This window comes from Prionailurus bengalensis, chromosome D1 (assembly GCF_016509475.1).
Source record: "Prionailurus bengalensis isolate Pbe53 chromosome D1, Fcat_Pben_1.1_paternal_pri, whole genome shotgun sequence".
Taxonomy (NCBI): domain Eukaryota; kingdom Metazoa; phylum Chordata; class Mammalia; order Carnivora; family Felidae; genus Prionailurus; species Prionailurus bengalensis.
The window spans coordinates 61,154,154-61,171,660 of record NC_057346.1 but is presented as its reverse complement, the minus strand read 5'-3'; the positions used below and the strand labels follow the sequence as shown (position 1 = coordinate 61,171,660).

The window sequence follows — 17,507 nt, the reverse complement described above, 5'->3', positions numbered from 1 at the left end:
TTAGCATATTTCCAAGGCAATAATTGTTATTATCTTGGCCTTGTAAACTCTGTAAACATTTTTTCCAGCAGGGTTCCTGGAACTGGTCTTAGGATATTAATTCTGAACTCCTCAAAGGGGGTTTAGACGGCTCATACAGGCCCCAAATATACATAAGCTAATGATTGTATTAAATCTGGGTATATCTTCTTACTATTGTGCAATTGTCATATTGACTCAATATTTATCACAACTGAAGTGCTAAAAAGTAAAGAAGTACACTAAAATTGAATCATAATGGTTCAATATTTAGCGTAATTTCATGACCCTGAAGTGAAGTAATGCATACAGTTTTGCATCACAACTGAAATCTATCATGTCATTCCAGTGGACGTTCCCTGTCAGTAATGAAAAGCAGATATGAAAATCCGGAGGGCAGAAGCTAGTCATTTTATCAGTCCCCACTGACTACTTATTTAAAACCCGTACAAGTTGGCTTATTCTCTCAATCTTGATGTTGAAACCTGTAAAATGAGGACATTTGTCAAACAAGTTTTAGTGTCCTATAGTCCTAACATCATATGAAGTTATCACCCCATTTTACTGATGAGGAGACAGAAATAGAGAAGGGAAGGGGAGGTAGAGTTGAGTGTTCAAGCTTCCATCTAGAAGGCTTTTCCGTGAGTAATGGGGACTGATCTTGGACATTCAGGTGGATACACCATTTCAAGTTTCATTCACTGATGAATTCAACAGCTATGCACTGACCATCTGCTATGTGTCAGGTACCATTTCAGGAACTATCCATACAGTAAACAGGACAGACAGAGTACCTTTTTCTCTAGTAACAGGAAGATAAGAAACAGAATAATTACATAGATGACAATATGAGCTGTGTTGAAACATAAAGCTGGGAAGTGGGGGAGATGCTGATGGTCAGGCTTAGTCATTCTAAGTAACATTGTCAAGAACGTGACGTTTATGTAAGGGTTAGGGGATGAGGGAGCCAGCCATGTGGGATTGGAAGTGGGGCGATGTCTGGGGTGAAGTATTGCCGGCTGAGGGAACAGCAGATGCAAAGACACCGAAGCTGAAGCATGTTCAGTGTCATCAAGGAAAATGCAAGTTTCACAGAATCCAGGTCTCAAAGATGTGGGCAACACTGAGAACCCTCAGACCTCCACACACTTAAGTCTCAGAGGGCCATGATCCATTAGGATAAACACCGAAGGAGATCCACATACAGTGCCTAGCAGTTAGGAGAGCTCGTGGTTACTATTACAATTAAGGAGCCATGTTTAAATCAACTCACTTCCTTGCTCTTTGTTTTGTTTTATATAGCAAAACATGGAAATAGAAAAAAAAAACAGCTCAATCAATAGTTAACTTTTTTTTTAATTTGCTGATACAAAAATGTATTTCTATGCCTTCTCATTTGTAATATTGCAGTTTTTAAAAAATCTGTTTGACATACCATATGACCCATAAATCTGAAGTTTTATGTTTCTTTAATTTTTGAAATTATTAGTCATTTTTTAAAATATTTTACCTCTTCATTTATTATTTCCCCTCCCTCTAAAATTCATCATCTATGTCTTTGGCAATTCTACATTAATCTTCCAATATATCCAATTTTTTGCATTTTCTTACATCTATTCATTAGTGATAATTTCATAATTGCTTTATGATCTATTATGTAACAGGTTTTTTTAAGTTTATTCATTTATTTTGAAAGAAAGAGAGAGAGTAGTGTGCATGAGCAGGGGAGAGGCAGAAAGAGAGAGGGAAAGAGAGAATCCGAAGCAGACTCCATGCCACCAGCACGGAGCCCTACACAGGACTCGAATCCACAAACTGCGAGGCGATGACCTGAGTCAAAACCAAGAGTCGGTCACTCAACCAACTGAGCCACCCAGGTGCCCTTATGTAACAGTTTCTGTGTGTGTATGTGCCATAAATGATATTCAGTAATCTTATGTGCAGAGTTTTACCCATATTGATTAGATCAACTCTACTGAAGTGTATTTTTCCCCCAAATATTCTATATAGGAATTAATTCTATGAAAATTGTATTTGTTTCCTACTGCTCCTATAATAAATTATCACAAATTTATTTGCTTAAAACAACACAAATTTATTAGCATACAATTTTATAAGTTAGAAATTCAAAACATATGTCACTGGACTAAAATCAAGATGTCAGGAGGGGTGCCAGGGTGGCTCAGTCGGCTAAGCATCTGCCTAAGGCTCAAGTCAAGATCTCACAGATTGTGAGTTTGAGCCCCACATCAGCTGTCTGCTCTCAGCACAAAGCCTGCTTCAGATCCTCTGTGCCCCTCTCTCTCTGCTCCTCCGCCACTGGTACTCAGTCTCTTTCTGTCTCTTCCAAAATAAATAAATAAACTTAAAAAAAAAAAAAAAGATGTCAGCAGGGTAGCATTCTTTTCTGGAAGCTTTAGAGGCGAAACCTTTTTCTTCACTTTTCTAGCTTCTAGAAGCTTCGCACATTCCTTGATTGTTTGTGTTCTTCGGTGTTCAAGGCTGGCAATGGATGTTGTCAGTCCATTCAGGTTGCTATAACAGAATACCATAGATTGGCTGGATTTACCATTTTGGAGATAAATCTCCGAAGTCCAAGATCAAGGTGCAGGAAGATTCAATCTGTGGTGAGAAGTTTCCTGTTCACAGATGGTTGTCCTCTGTGTCCTCACGTTTGGGGTCTCTTTTCAAAAGACATTGATTCCATTCCATTCCATTCCATTCCATTCCATTCCATTCCATAATTAAGCTCCATCTTCATGATCTAATAACTTCTCAAAATTCTTGACTTCAAATACCATCACACTGGGGATTAGATTTCAACATCTGAATTTGGAGGGAGGCACAAACATTGCTTACAGCAGATAGTCAAGTGTTTCTCACATCATATCCTTAGACACTAACTCTTTTGCTGCCTTTTCACTTCCACTTTTAAGGACCATTGTGATTACCTTGAACCCCTCTAGATAATCTAGAATAATGTTGCTGATTTAAGGTCTGATCATTAGCTTTAAGTCCATCTTCAGTCTAAATTCATCTTTATTTTGTAAGGTAATCTACCCACAGTTTTGGGGGACTAGGATATGAATATCTTTGGGGGACCATTTTATGCCTACCACAGAGGTTCTTTTTATTTCTTAATAACATTAAGAAATTTTTGAAATTTAAGAAATATTTGTTTATGTTCTACTTCCTATATAGTGTTTTATTTTCTCGTTGTGGTGTGTGTGTATCTTAATTACATATTGAAATCTTGGTGCTACTACTTAAAAACACCACAACTTTGGGCATTTACTCAACCTCTCCATTATACAAGCATCCTAACAGTGTTGAAGTAAAGACTCTTAATTTCTTAATTTGGGTTTTAGTATTACTTTTAGTCGTAGAATATCCATTTGAATCTTTAAAAATACTCCAGTTTCTTTCTGAGTATTTCAATCTTGTCTTTCATTTTCTCAAGTATATTTAATCATACTTATTATAAAACCTGACTGAAAACTGTATTATTGAGTCTCCTATGTTTCTTCTTGTTTTTTTTTTTATTATTAGATGTCTTTATTTTATGTTTTTTTTTCTGTGCTTTGTTATTCTAATGCCAGATATATTGTGTAAAAATAAAGTATCAATAATTTGAAGTCTTGGATAGTGCTATATAATGCTAGGTCAGTCTAGAAGATTCCCATTTTTTAGCAGGTGACAATGGACACTAAAAGTCTCAAGTCAAAAGGCTAAGAAAAATAGTGTGGAAGAGAGATCATGACAGTGATGAAGTGAATAAATTAAAATACTTTGGACAAAAGGGACATGTCTTTTGACAACTTTTGTAACAAAAGGGTATGTTGATGAATTGGATGGGGTGGGAAGGTTTGAATAATTGAGGAAAATGCTTAGTTTTAACATTTTACCAACTGTACAGCAAAAGTTACATTTTCCAAGATGGAAATATTAAGGCAGCTATGGAGAATCCTTCCTTGTCCATGTGATCTTTGCTGCACCTTTTAGACATATAGGCAGAGATATCTAGTACACTGTTTCACATATCACTGTGGATATCAGTAGAGAGATAAAGGATCGAGAGGTACAGTAGAGTTTCTAGTGTTCATACAGTTTTTAAAGCCAATTACTGAATAAAATATCTTTAAAAAGAGTATAGTATATAAGAGAAAAAAAATCAGAAGTAAGACCTAGGGTACTCATGACAATATTTAGAAATCAGGCAGTAGAGAAGGACCCAACCAATATTAAGAAATGAGATCATGTAGTGAGGTGGGAGGAGACAAAGCATGTAAGAGTAGTTTTTTAAAAAATGTATGAAGACAAGCATTTTCAAATGAGAGAATGGTCAATTTCACACACTGCTGAAAGTTGTGTTATGAGGGCAGGGTTTGTCTGGGTTTGGTGACCAGAGATCATGTACTTGACCAGAGAGGTGTTGGGGAGGATGCCAGACTAGAGAGATGAGGTGAGGTGAGGAAAGACAGATTATACACCTGTTTTTTCATGGTCTGTTTTCACATATTGTTAGAGAATTCCAGTGGATCCATAATCCTTGAGGGATGATATTGTCACTCACTTGTTTTCAAGCGTTATCACCAGAAACATGTGTATAGTCCTAGATCCAAGTTCTAGGATTTCAACTCTCCCCATAGGAATTTCCACTTCTGTTCCACTTTGTTGTAGGGTCCTGGGCTGAGTGTCTGATATGGATGTTTTCTGCTCTTCATCTAACACTTTGGTGCTCAGGTTCCCTTGGCAGGAATGATTCAATCTGCCAATGCAATTGGAGAGCTGCCATGAAGTGACAGTACTGTCCCTCTGTGTCAAAGTACCAAAATACAGCTGATTATCTTCCTTTTCCTCTCCAATTACCGGGTTCTAACAACTGCCTAAGGTAGCACTGTGGCCTCAGAACTTCTCACAGCTCTCCCCATTCACTTCCTTTTGTGCCCATGAAAGCTTTTCCTTTAGAGAGCTGTCCCCCCTCAGTTTTCTTCTAGGCCTATCTTTTTAGGGAAATGCAAATGAAGAGTGAAAAGGTAACACCTGTTCCGGTAAAACTTGGAGGAATTGATGAAGTGCATTCACCACTCTAATTCCCAGTGTGTGATGGAGGTCCTCATGGTGCAGAGGTAAGACAGGTTTCTGAACACAGAGTTAAAATGTTCCAGTGGAAATGGTAGAAGTTTCAGAAGGAAGGGGTTAGATTCTGATCATACATCTCTTTAGTTTCCTCAGTGACATTTCAAAACGTGGGAAGTGCAAGATCAAAATGCCAGCTGATTTTGTTCCTGGTGAGAGCTCCCTTCATGGCTTTGTAGATGTCTGCCTTCTTGCTATTTCCTCACATGGCCTTTCTTTCTTTGTATAAAGCCATTAATCCCATCCTAAGGGCCCCACCCTCAGGACCTAATCTAACGCTAATTACCTCCAAAGACCCATCTTCAAATACTATGACATTGGGGGTTGGAGGTTCATTTATGAATTTGGTGAGGGGAGGAGGAGGGCACAAACATTCAGTCCATAATATTGCCCTGAATTTTCAGGTGTTGTGTCTGAGCCAGTGTCTTAACCAGGGCAGGTTGCATGACCTGAGAAGCCCGGTGCAAAGTGAAGTTGGTTGGCCGTTTATTCAATATGCAGGGAGAAAAAGAGCTCCCCCCAACCCCCCACCGTGGTCTCTTTTTTAAACAGTCATGGTGTTTTCCATGTTCTCTTTTACCTTCCTTTCTTTGGGGTATAGGAAAAACGTATGGGGTAAGTGCAAACATGTCGCTGTCCTGTGAATGGAGCACTGGTTACAGGTGTGGATAGGAATTGAGGTCAGGAGCACGCCAAAGGCAGCCTCAGTCTCTAAGCAGGGAATATCCTGGGAATATGGGGGGGTGGGTATAGCCCATGAGAATGTATGAGTCAGCCTGACTCATACAGGCTTCCTGACTCTCACATTCCCCAGCCCCAGCACCTGCCCCATTTTCATATCAGATTTCCATTACAGAAAATAAATGCAAAGATAAAATTATTTAAAAATTTGATACAGGGTAACATCCCAAATACCACAGAGATTAAACCCCAAGTAAAGGGCCCCCTTTTGAAGGCAGAGTCCTGAGTACTGCAGTGGTTACATACCCATGAAGACCCTAAAAGCATTAACTAAGCCACAACAGGTCTAACTTTTGTGATATTATTGGTTAGTTACTGAGGAAGAAACAAAGCAAAAGGACTGTGTGGGACCATACCTGCACCGATAAAGTTTTTATTTTTCATAGAATAAGTAGATCGACTTGAAACATTCAAGACACAGTATTAGCATCTGCTTAAAGTTATTGATTTACAGGGGTGCCTGGGTGGCTCAGTCAGTTAAGCATCCGACTTCAGCTTGAGTTCGAGCCCCGCGTCCGGCTCTCTGCTGACAGCTCAAAGCCTGGTGCCTGCTTCCGATTCTGTGGCTCCCTCTCTTTCTGCCCCTCCCCTGCTTGCACTCTGTCTCTCAAAAATGAATAAATGTTTCAAAAAATTTGAATTATTGATTTACAGTGTTTACAGAATTTCATTACAAAATTTTATGTTAATTTTGCCTTTTGTGTGTAACTCAAAATTTAATCACAATGGTGAAGGTCAATAAAAAGAATTGAAAGAGTAACTGATTACACTTATGAACTGAGAAATAGGTTGGTGCGGTAAAACAGAGAGAACAACTGAAAAATAAATGGAAAACAAAATTATGAGGTTAAATTGTCTGACCAATGCCACTTATCTAATCAAGTGTAAAGAGCTACCAGTAGAACAGCAGTGTTCTGACTTGAGAGCCCTGTTCTTGAACACAAAATTATACTGTCCCCCATAGTGATGATCTGGGATGGTGAGAGAATGATCTGTATCAAACATCGTGTGCTTTAACACAGAGCAAGTTACCAAAAGGTTAATGGAGACTCACAAAGTAACCAATAAACCTTAGTTTTTCCTGCCTTCATTTCCTTAGAAGTCATGTCTTTCCATTCATGACTCAGGACTAGATTAGAAAATAGACTCCTCAGAGACTTTGTGTTTTTTATAAAACTGGTACTAGGGGATTTTCTTTTTCTTTTTTTTTTATGTTTATTTATTTTGGAGAGAGAGAGACAGAGCATGAGTGGAGGAGGAGCAGAGAGAGAGATACACACAGAATCTGAAGCAGGCTCCAGGCTCCAAGCTGTCAGCACAGGGTCAGACACTGGGCTTGAACCCACAAACCATGAGATCATGACCTGAGCCGAAGTCAGACGCTTAACTGTCTGAGCCACCCAGATGCCCTGGGGATTTTCTATTGAAGGCTCCTCACAGGCAAAGAGCAGCACCCTCATAAAGACTGAGCAGGTTGAGATAAAACAGAGACAGGATTCTATCCTGGTGCTCATTCCGGTGAGTCTTCCCCGTCTCCCAGCTCACAGAGCCTCCTTATGTCACAGTGATGGCTGAAGGGAAAGAGAGGGATAGGAAAAGAAGAGACAGGAGATAAGTTTCAAAGAAGAAGAATAAGGCTTGAAGCTTAGAGAATGAATAGGATCATGGTCAGAAAGGGCCATATAATTTTAGTAAAAGCATTTAGATTTCAGCCTGAATACACTCAATGTGCATTTTAGAAAAAATCACTCTGCCTGATATCCATGAAATGATGGATAACTAGTATCTTTGGAACATGGTTCGGAGTGTTTTAAAAGAATAGTCTATTCTAAAATTAAGGGTTTAATTTTGAAAGGTTTATTTACATTTATTTCTATTTCCTAGATGAAGAAACTGAGGTATAGCAATGTTATAGCTCTTGTGCAAGGCTCACACAGCTAATAAGTAATACTTTATTTACTTTTCTTCAACTCTAGAGTGAATAAGTCATGAAGCTGGTTTCAACACAATTAGTCTCACTACAGAGCTCATGATCTTCAGCACTAGAAAGCACTGTGCCATAATCAACCCAAGAAATGATGGCTGGAACTGTTCCAGTGAGGATGATGACAACTGTACTGATTTTCAGGATATTTTTAGAAATAGAATCAATAGGGTTTTTTTTTTTTTTAAGAGGTGGAGAAGGGAAGAGGATGATGCTCATATTTCTAAATTGGTCAAATAGTTAAATGGTAATGGCATTTACTGATATTAGACAAGAGTGAAAGTAAGATTGAGTTAAAGTGGGAGTCTGGTAGAGACAGGTTTGGGGATTCAATTTTAGGAATATTTTATTTGTAATATTTTGGCAAAAGAAGAGCGAAAGTAATTGCCAAGAAGAATTTGGTTTTGAGAACCTGAATTTGATAAATTCTGAGGGTTAGCAACTTTTACTTAGGATTTTTCATTGTAAAGATAGCTATCAAAGCAATGGATGTGAATGGGATTGTTTATACAGATTAAAGTGGATGAGAAAGAGCAGTAGCTACAGCTGATGGTTAAGGATCACCAATAGTTAATGAATGGTCAGAAAAATGTCTTTAAAGGAAAATGAGAAGATGCAACCCAGAGAGATGGAAAAACATCAGAAATGTTTAGTATTATAGCATTTATCTTTCTGCAGATTACAATAATGCAGTTACAATGTTTTATATTTTAGTTACAGATGTCAGGATGTGAGGCAGTGTTGGCATTTATAGGGAAGCATTTGACCTTGATACTGAGAAGTGGTACATACATATGAATCAGAATAATAATTTTGAGAAATTCTACTCTGTATTAACTTTAAGAATAGATTGTATGATTAGATAAAAATGTTGGTGTAGAGTTTCTTTCACTATTGATAGGATAGTTCCATGCATTTATTTATAGAAATTTGTTTCTCTTGCATATCTTTGTTTATAAACATTGCATCAGATTATATATAACATTTTTTATTATGCATGATTGCACGGATATCAATTTTAAAATGTCTCAGAACAGTTTCTGACACATAAAACACATTCTGTAGTATTTATTTAACAAATGAGTAATGCATACATTAACATGAAACTATTAACAAGAAGATTAGAGAGCAAATTAGTCTGACCCAGGAATTATTTATTATTAACCCCTAATATTTATTACCATTAACAATTTATTAATTATTAATCACTTAAATATTAACTTCCTTGATACAGTAGACTCTGCACGTTTGGTAAGTAGTTTACATTTTAAATTAGATACAGAAATGTAAGCATGAGTGACACTTGTAATAATGCTGTAATACAAATCTGTATTAGATCCTATAGGAGCACAGAAAGGATCAAGTAAGTCATCAGCACCTTGTATATGGATCTTAAATATGTCTTGAAGGATGCTTTTCAAAAATTTTTGATGGAACTTTCCATTATTGTTAATGCACTTTTGTCCATGAGAAGCTTAGATATAACACTGATGTTTTTATCAATTCAAACACAAGGGAGTCAAGAAGATATCAGGGTATTCCTATGGTAACATCAGATGCATAACATATCTCTGGGAAGGGGTAAAAATTCAAGATGGCTTAAGCACATGATTGTAGGTATTCTTGGCTTGGAAGATAAGAATCAAAGTTACTAGTAACCCTTCCTTTAACACATCCATCTCACTGTAACTTTGCCCCACTTAAACTTTTGTAAATACTAAAGACCTCGTCAACAAGTATAAGACTATCTTTGCTATTCTTTCCCATGTTTATATATTCACGTTGCCCTTGGGGTTTTCCAAATTTTTTTCTTTAATAGTCACCTAAGAAAAACTATTTAATGTCCACAGGAGCATAAAGATTTAATTGTGAGAAATCAGATCTTATTCCTGTCTCCGTATTCCTTATTTCCACTCTAGGTTTTTGTGTCCTTTGTCCATATTTGTCTTCTAGTTGGTTTATTCACACCATTTTCTGACTTCTTATCTCATATTATCTCATACTGCATCATTGTGGAATATAATTGTATGACCAGGGAGACATAATTTCCCTTATCTTATTTGCAATCACAAAATATAGTACTATTCTCTTAGAAAAACCAGAGGTAGCTTATTTTTACCCTTCGCAATCATATCTACAACTAATGCCCTGAGTAAATTCCCCATTAACTGAGAAACTGTTCTATATGTGTATACTGGAAAAAAGAAAAACAGCTTTTTTTTTTTTTTTTTTTTTTTTTTTTTTTGCTAATTTCCACCCTTGGGCTTCACAGAAACACTTGCCTCTGACTGAATTCTACTTTTACTCCTTTTGTCCATTGTCATACCTTTTAAAAGTATTCACAATTTCACTGTTATGACGTAACTACAGAAATAGCCTCTATTCCTGTTGAAACTGCCAGTTTCCTGGCTTTGCTCTTCACATTTACCATCCATATTTAACTGCTCATCCCATACTTTATCACACTTTTTCTGGTTTTTTCCTCCTCCTTATGTCAGAGTTTTCATCATGTCCTGCTTTCTTGCTGAGGATGAGGTCACAATTAGTATTGCTGCCATGGAATCTCCAAATAATCAGAAAAGAGACTTTTTATTATAAAATAATTACCCATATGAATGAATAAATATTTTGGAAATACTGCCCTGTCAAATGCTATAAACAAGCTACATGAAGATGTGTAATACATTTAGGGAACTTAAAAAATGATTGAATTATCAAGCACCTAATTATCCAATATTCCTGTTTTTTTTTCCCTCTCACTAGTTTTCTTATTGACATTTTGACATGTGTCTTCGACTCCTAAAGTCACAATTGCCTTAGCTAAAAACAAAAAATAACAATTTTATACAGACAGATGTCGTGAGTTTTAAAAAAGATTTATAATTTGTATGCATTTGTATGTGTGTGGAGTATTGTGTGTGCATGTGTGGTTGTAGTGTATATAAAAATAGGTGAAGCACATCTTTTCCTTTATTTCCATTTGCTATTTTCCTCCCTAATTCTCCAGACCTTCCACTGAAAACATTTTAAACTTCCGGCAAGCCACTTAAACTCTTTGATCATTAGATAAGTTTTATGTAAAATAAGTAAAATTAATGTTCTTCTTGAAAGGCATTTTTATTTAAATATTGGAGATGATTTTTGCACAGATTCTGACATAAAGCCTTGTAAATAATGGATAGCACCTCACTAATTAGTATCTGATATTACATTATCTTTAGGTCTCTAGTGATACAGAGAACTATCTGGGTCAGCATACACTTCTGAAGGCTTAGGCATTACCAAAAAGAATGTTCCTTCTCAATGACACCCAGTTCCACCTCGTCTCCTTCTTGTTGCTGGGGATTCCAGGGATGGAAACATTGCATGTCTGGATTGGCTTTCCTTTTTGTGCTGTGTACATGATTGCCCTCATGGGGAACTTCACTATCCTGTTTGTGATCTGGGTTGAGAGCAGCCTACACCAGCCTATGTTTTACTTCCTGGCCATGTTGGCTGCTATTGATTTGGGTCTGTCCACAGCTACCATCCCCAAGATGCTCGGGATCTTCTGGTTCAACCTCAGAGAGATCATCTTTGAAGCCTGCCTCATGCAGATGTTTTTCATTCACAGCTTCACACTTATGGAGTCAGCAGTCTTGTTGGCAATGGCTTATGACCGCTATGTGGCCATCTGCGATCCGCTTCGATACAGCACCGTCCTCACCAATAAGATTGTCTCTGTGATTGGTGTTGGTGTGTTAGTGAGGGCATTTATTTTTGTGATTCCATTTGTGTTTCTTATTTTGCGACTGCCCTTCTGTGGGAATCATGTCATTCCCCATACCTACTGTGAACACATGGGTCTGGCTCGTCTGTCTTGTGCCAGCATCAAGATCAATATTATTTATGGCTTATGTGCAATTTGTAATCTAGTATTTGACATCATAGCCATTGCCCTTTCTTATGTTCAGATACTCCGTGCCGTTTTCCGTCTTCCTTCCCGCGAAGCCCGACTCAAGTCCCTCAGCACATGTGGTTCTCATGTTTGTGTAATTCTTGCCTTCTATACACCAGCCCTCTTTTCCTTTATGACACATCGCTTTGGCCATAACGTCCCCCGCTATATCCACATACTCCTGGCCAATCTTTATGTCGTAGTGCCGCCAATGCTCAACCCTGTCATCTACGGAGTCAGAACCAAACAGATTTATGACCGTGTGAAGAAAATAATATTAAAGAAACAAGGAAAGGAAAAATAATGACACCTAATGCATGTGTGGTTCAATATGAAATTTCATGAAACTTGAATTAGAGAAACTCCTTCTCACAAAAATTATGTTAAAATATATATCTATATTGGCTCTGTTCAGTAACTATTTAAATGCATTTCATTTCCACCTGCTTTTCAGACCACTTCTCAATATCCATTGCTGCAAACTCTTCGTCCCTTAAAATTTCATTTAGCAGGTCATGTCATTTTCTCTATTCATTTCAATATCTGATTGATATTCATATATCACCAGTTTTGAATGCATCCATTGCCACTAGATTAGTTGATGTTTCATGGAGCTTCTTTCTTCTCCAAATATAATGGTTTTCTGAGTGTATATTTTCATAAGTACAGGATGCTGGGGATATAATGGTAACTATTCCACTTTACCTGACTTTATGAAATTTACAGAGTTTAAACTTATAAGCAAACTCAACTTACAAACGTCCTTCCTTTTTCTTTCAGCCTTTTAAGATCTTGATATTTAATGTTGTCTCCACTTAGAAATATCAAAGTATTTATATTTAACTCAGTCTGACATCTTTCATATTTCAAATACACTACTAACTTCATGCACATTTAACATGATTATTATTTTTCTAGTAATTAAATCTCAGATTTACTTATTGTCTTTTACCTCAACCTGAGATATAAATATTTCACAAAGATTTTCTTCTTTAGAATTTTTTAATCATTACCATAAGTCTCATTTGCTTTGCTTTGATTTTATACATAATTTCATAGTTATTTTTGCCATTGTCCTACACATGCCCACGCAACTTATCAAATCTTAATCTAAACCAGCAGTCTTACTGCTTTCTATTCACAAAGGGTCTTAATAAAAATTAGTCTCTTTTTCTACTTTCTGAGTTATATATTATTGCTGGTTTAACTTCTTATACAAACATAGGGTTATTGTTTTGGAAAGTCAGTATTCATGTAAATATTTCCAAATATTTACCACTTCTATTGTTATTCATTCCTTCTTGCTTCTTTGAATTTCATCTGTAATTATTTTACTCATGTCTGAAGAATAAACTTAAATATTTCCTTGATACAATTTTTCTGGTGAGGAGTTTTCTTTTCTTTGCCTAAAATAACTTTGTCTCATTTCATTTTAAGGTTGTTTAGAGGATATAGGATTATAAGTTAACTGGGAATCTCCCCAGTCTTATGGAAATTTGACCAAAACTGTCTATATTTAGCTTGCATAATGTGATTTTTAAAGGTGTACATGTTATGATTTAATATATAAATATATATTTGTTATGAAATGATTACACAATCAAGTTAATTCATACATCCATCACCTCACATACTAACCTTTTTTTTGTGGTGAGAATACTTAATATTTACTCTAACACATTTTAAGAATACAATACCATGTTATTAACTGTAATCATCATGCTGTACATTAGATCCTACCGCCTAGTCATCTTCTAATTGAAAGATTTTACCCTTTGTCATTTTCTCCCTCTTCCCCCCCCCACTCCCTAGCCACTGATCTACTCTCTGGTTCTATGAGTTTGACTTTTTTTAGATTCCATATAAAAATGAGATCTTATAGTATTTGTCTTTTCTGTGTCTGACTTATTTCACTTAGCGTAATGTCCTCTGGAAAAGATTTCCTTCTTTTCAAGACTAAATAATATTCCATTGTTTATATATACCACATTTTCTTTATCCACTCATTTGTCGACATATATTTAGGTTGTTTCCTTATCTGGGCTACCATGACTAGTGACCCAGTGAACACAGGGGTGTACTTATTTCTTCAAGTTACTGATTTCATTTCCTTCAGATATTTACCAAGAAGTGGAGTTGCAGGATCAGAGTAGTTCTATATTTTTATTTATTTTTAATTTTTTTCATGTTTATTTATTTTTGAGAGACAGTGGGACAGAGCCCGAGTTGGGGAGGGGTAGAGAGAGAGGGAGACACAGAATCTAATGCAGGCTTCAGGCTCTCAGCTGTCAGCACAGAGCCCTACGCAGGGTTTGAACTCATGAGCTGTGAGGTCATGACTTGAGCTGGAGTCGGAAGCTCAACCGTCTGAGTTACCCATGTGCCCCATATTTTTTTGAAGAAACTTCATACTTTTTTCTGGAATGTCTGTATCAAAGATATTACAGTAAAGTGGTTAAATTTAAGTATAGTGGAGTCAGAGTGTTTGTATTCCATACCAACTGTACGAATTCCTCACTCTATGTCTTGGGGAGGCTACTTAACTGATCTAAGTGTGCTTAACCTACCTAAGCAATTCAGTAAAGGGAATGTTACTACTTTCTACCTCTCACAGTTACTATGGGTATTATACCTCCATGTAACAAATGCATGTAAAAACATGCATAAATACAATATAAAGTCACTAAACAAAAGTTGGTATCATTATAATTTTAAAATCACACCAGTGTGGTTTTGTCTCTGCTTTATATTCAGAATATCATGAATGCACCATCTTTTTCCCTTCTCACATAGACAAATGTATTGATATCTAAAATGGTGTTTCAGAGATTCACCCAATAATTATTTGCTTTACCTCTATGTTACACGTATGATGTTTTACTCATTTAATGTAATCAGAACAGTCAGTACATCTTACTTTTATACTACATTTAATCATATACAACCTTCTGATATCATTGATATTTTATTATATCACTGCCAAATATTTTAAAATCAGAGAAAACATAGAATAATATATAAAAACTTGTACATCTTTCAGCCAACATAAAACTTAAAAATCACATGCAAACTAAGATCATTTCTGTACCCATCACCCTCTCTTCTTTTCTAGGTGTAACCACTATCCTAAACTTGATGTAAGTGATTGACATGCAGCCTTCATTTTTTTGAAAAAGTGAGAGATGCATTCACAAACATATAGCTTGGTGGGGTTTTTTTTTTGAGAAAATTGTATAAAGGAAATCATAATGAATGTACATTTCTGAAGCATCATTTTCCACACAATATTTTTGGTGTAAGATATATTCATATTTATATTTTCCTGGTGTTTATCACTACATCATATATATACAGCAAGTTTATTTACCATTATCCTCATATTTCATTTATAGGCTATTTTCAATTTTTTAAGCAATGTAAGTTTCTCATCCTTTAGGGAGCAATTCTAAGGTGTGTTTAGTCCTTCAGAGACTCTACTACAATATATTGTTGCCCACAATGGTAACCAGCACAGCAATTTTATAGGAGTTTTTGTCTTTCCTATAGTAGTATTCCACTTCATTACTGTGCTTCCTGGGATCAACGTCCAGATTAACTAAAGGCTCCTAAACCCTTGTCCAAGACAAAGGAGCCCAAGGTAAGATATGGGTATTAACACATGACATTAATTTATTAATAAAGCAGAATTGTTCAATGAAATATGGATCTAATTCTCTCTCAGGTTTGTCTCTGTGTGTATCTGTGTGAGTATGTGTATGTGTACCTCTCTCTAAATGAGAAGCTAATTGTTCCACAGTCATTTAATTATTAGTCCATCGTTTTCCCCACTGACAGACAACATAGAAGTGCTATGTATGTATACTGTATTTTATATGAAGTAAATGGTTAGAATTAAGTGAATCCCTTCAGTCTCAATATGTGGGAGGTAAAATTGTTCTTCTTATTTTTATTTCTGACTATGTATTCTCTTCTCTTTCATAAGTGATAATTTAGCCGAGAATCAGTTTTGAAATTGGCAATTATTTTTCTCCAGAATAGTAAAAACAGTATTTAATTCCTGCTATTTTTGTTGTCTTTAAGAACTTTTGGGGCGCCTGGGTGGCGCAGTCGGTTAAGCGTCTGACTTCAGCCAGGTCACGATCTCACGCTCCGTGAGTTTGAGCACCGCGTCAGGCTCTGGGCTGATGGCTCAGAGTCTGGAGCCTGCTTCCGATTCTGTGTCTCCCTCTCTCTGCCCCTCCCCCGTTCATGCTCTGTCTCTCTCTGTCCCAAAAATAAATAAATGTTGAAAAAAAAATTAAAAAAAAAAATTAAAAAAAAAAATAATAAGAACTTTATATCCAGTCAGGTTGTCTTTCCTTTCTTGGTGTCTGAATTTTCTTGTTTACTTGTCCTTTTATTTTCTCTTTATCTTTGATCAATTGAAACTTTAATTTATTTGTGTGATATAATTTTATATTATAGGTTGTAATTACATATTATATTATATATAATAGGCTGGTAACTATTACATACTATTACTATTATACTATTATACTATTACTATACATCAAATAAACTATTGATGTAAATACTTATAATTATTTTTGTAATTAGAAAGTTCTCATTCATAATATTTTTAATATAGCTCCTTCATCCTATTTTCCAGTTTCTTTTTTAAAAAATTCTATAAATACTATTTATTCTTAATTTATGCTCCAATTATGTAAATATTATTCAACAACCTCTCATTGTTTTGCTCTTTTATACTATATCTTTAATGAATTATTCAGTATTGTTTGGAAATTTTCTGTAGTTATTTCTTAGGATTCTCACTTTTTTATTTGATTTGTATTCAACAATTATAAAGTTCGACTATAATAATCACATGACTATAATAATTTACATGATTCTCCATTTTTAGTTGGTTGTTTCCTTTTACTCAGTTATTATAATATATATTTAAAAATTTTAATCTTTTGTTTTTGAAGTTGAGAGATATAAATATTTGAATTGTTTCTCATTTTGTTTGGTTATTTCTATTTTTTCTGGACTGATTTTTTTTTCTTACTGTGAATGTTTTAGTTGACTTTATGTGTTGCATTTTATAGGTTTGAAGATCCCTCTTAAGTGGGATATTTCCCTATTTCCTTTTACTCTCTTTTTAAAATCTTTTTTCCTACTTCCTGTCTCACTTGCTCACTTTATTCTCTCTCCTATAAATTTTACCATCATTGTACCTACAAATCAACTCCTGTCCAGAAATTTTGTGATGGTCTCTACCAAGAGAGCTTCAAGGCAAAAATTTGTCTTCTCATTGGAGCTTCAGGATATCTGAGAAGCAGTGACCAAAAGGTGCTTGGATCATTTGAGTTCAGAGGTTGACAGTGTGATTTGCAAACTATGCTCATACACCTTCATGGAAGTATGAGCCCCCAAAAATTATCCCTAATAGTTTTTTTCAGTTTTCATTCTGATGTAGTAAATCACATCCCAGACTTGACTTCCAATAGTAGGGTTTGTTCTAACTCTGGTGGAATGTTTTTGCCTTTATTAGCTCAAAGGAGTAGATATTTCATCTTATTCAGTACCTTTTTTTTTCTGAAGTATTTTGTATTTTGTTTTTTTTCGTTGTTTTTTGTTTTGTTTTGTTTTTACTTTTTGAGGAGTAACTTACATATAGTAACATGTATAGATCTTTTGTGTACA

At 35.6% G+C, this 17,507-nt stretch overlaps 1 protein-coding gene across 1 annotated transcript; it reads left to right on the top strand.

The window, feature by feature from the left end:
• The first annotated feature begins 11,077 nt into the window (after positions 1–11,077).
• LOC122483448 (olfactory receptor 52E2) lies at positions 11,078–12,366 on the top strand. Its single transcript, XM_043580454.1, has one exon. It carries the CDS (start codon positions 11,173–11,175, stop codon positions 12,121–12,123), a length of 951 nt encoding a protein of 316 aa, XP_043436389.1. The 5' UTR covers positions 11,078–11,172; the 3' UTR covers positions 12,124–12,366.
• Positions 12,367–17,507: the final 5,141 nt, after the last annotated feature.

Bases quoted from the DNA above. Each gene is read 5' to 3' on its own strand.
- LOC122483448 (XM_043580454.1), top strand. From the start codon at position 11,173: ATGTTCCTTCTCAATGACACCCAGTTCCACCTCGTCTCCTTCTTGTTG.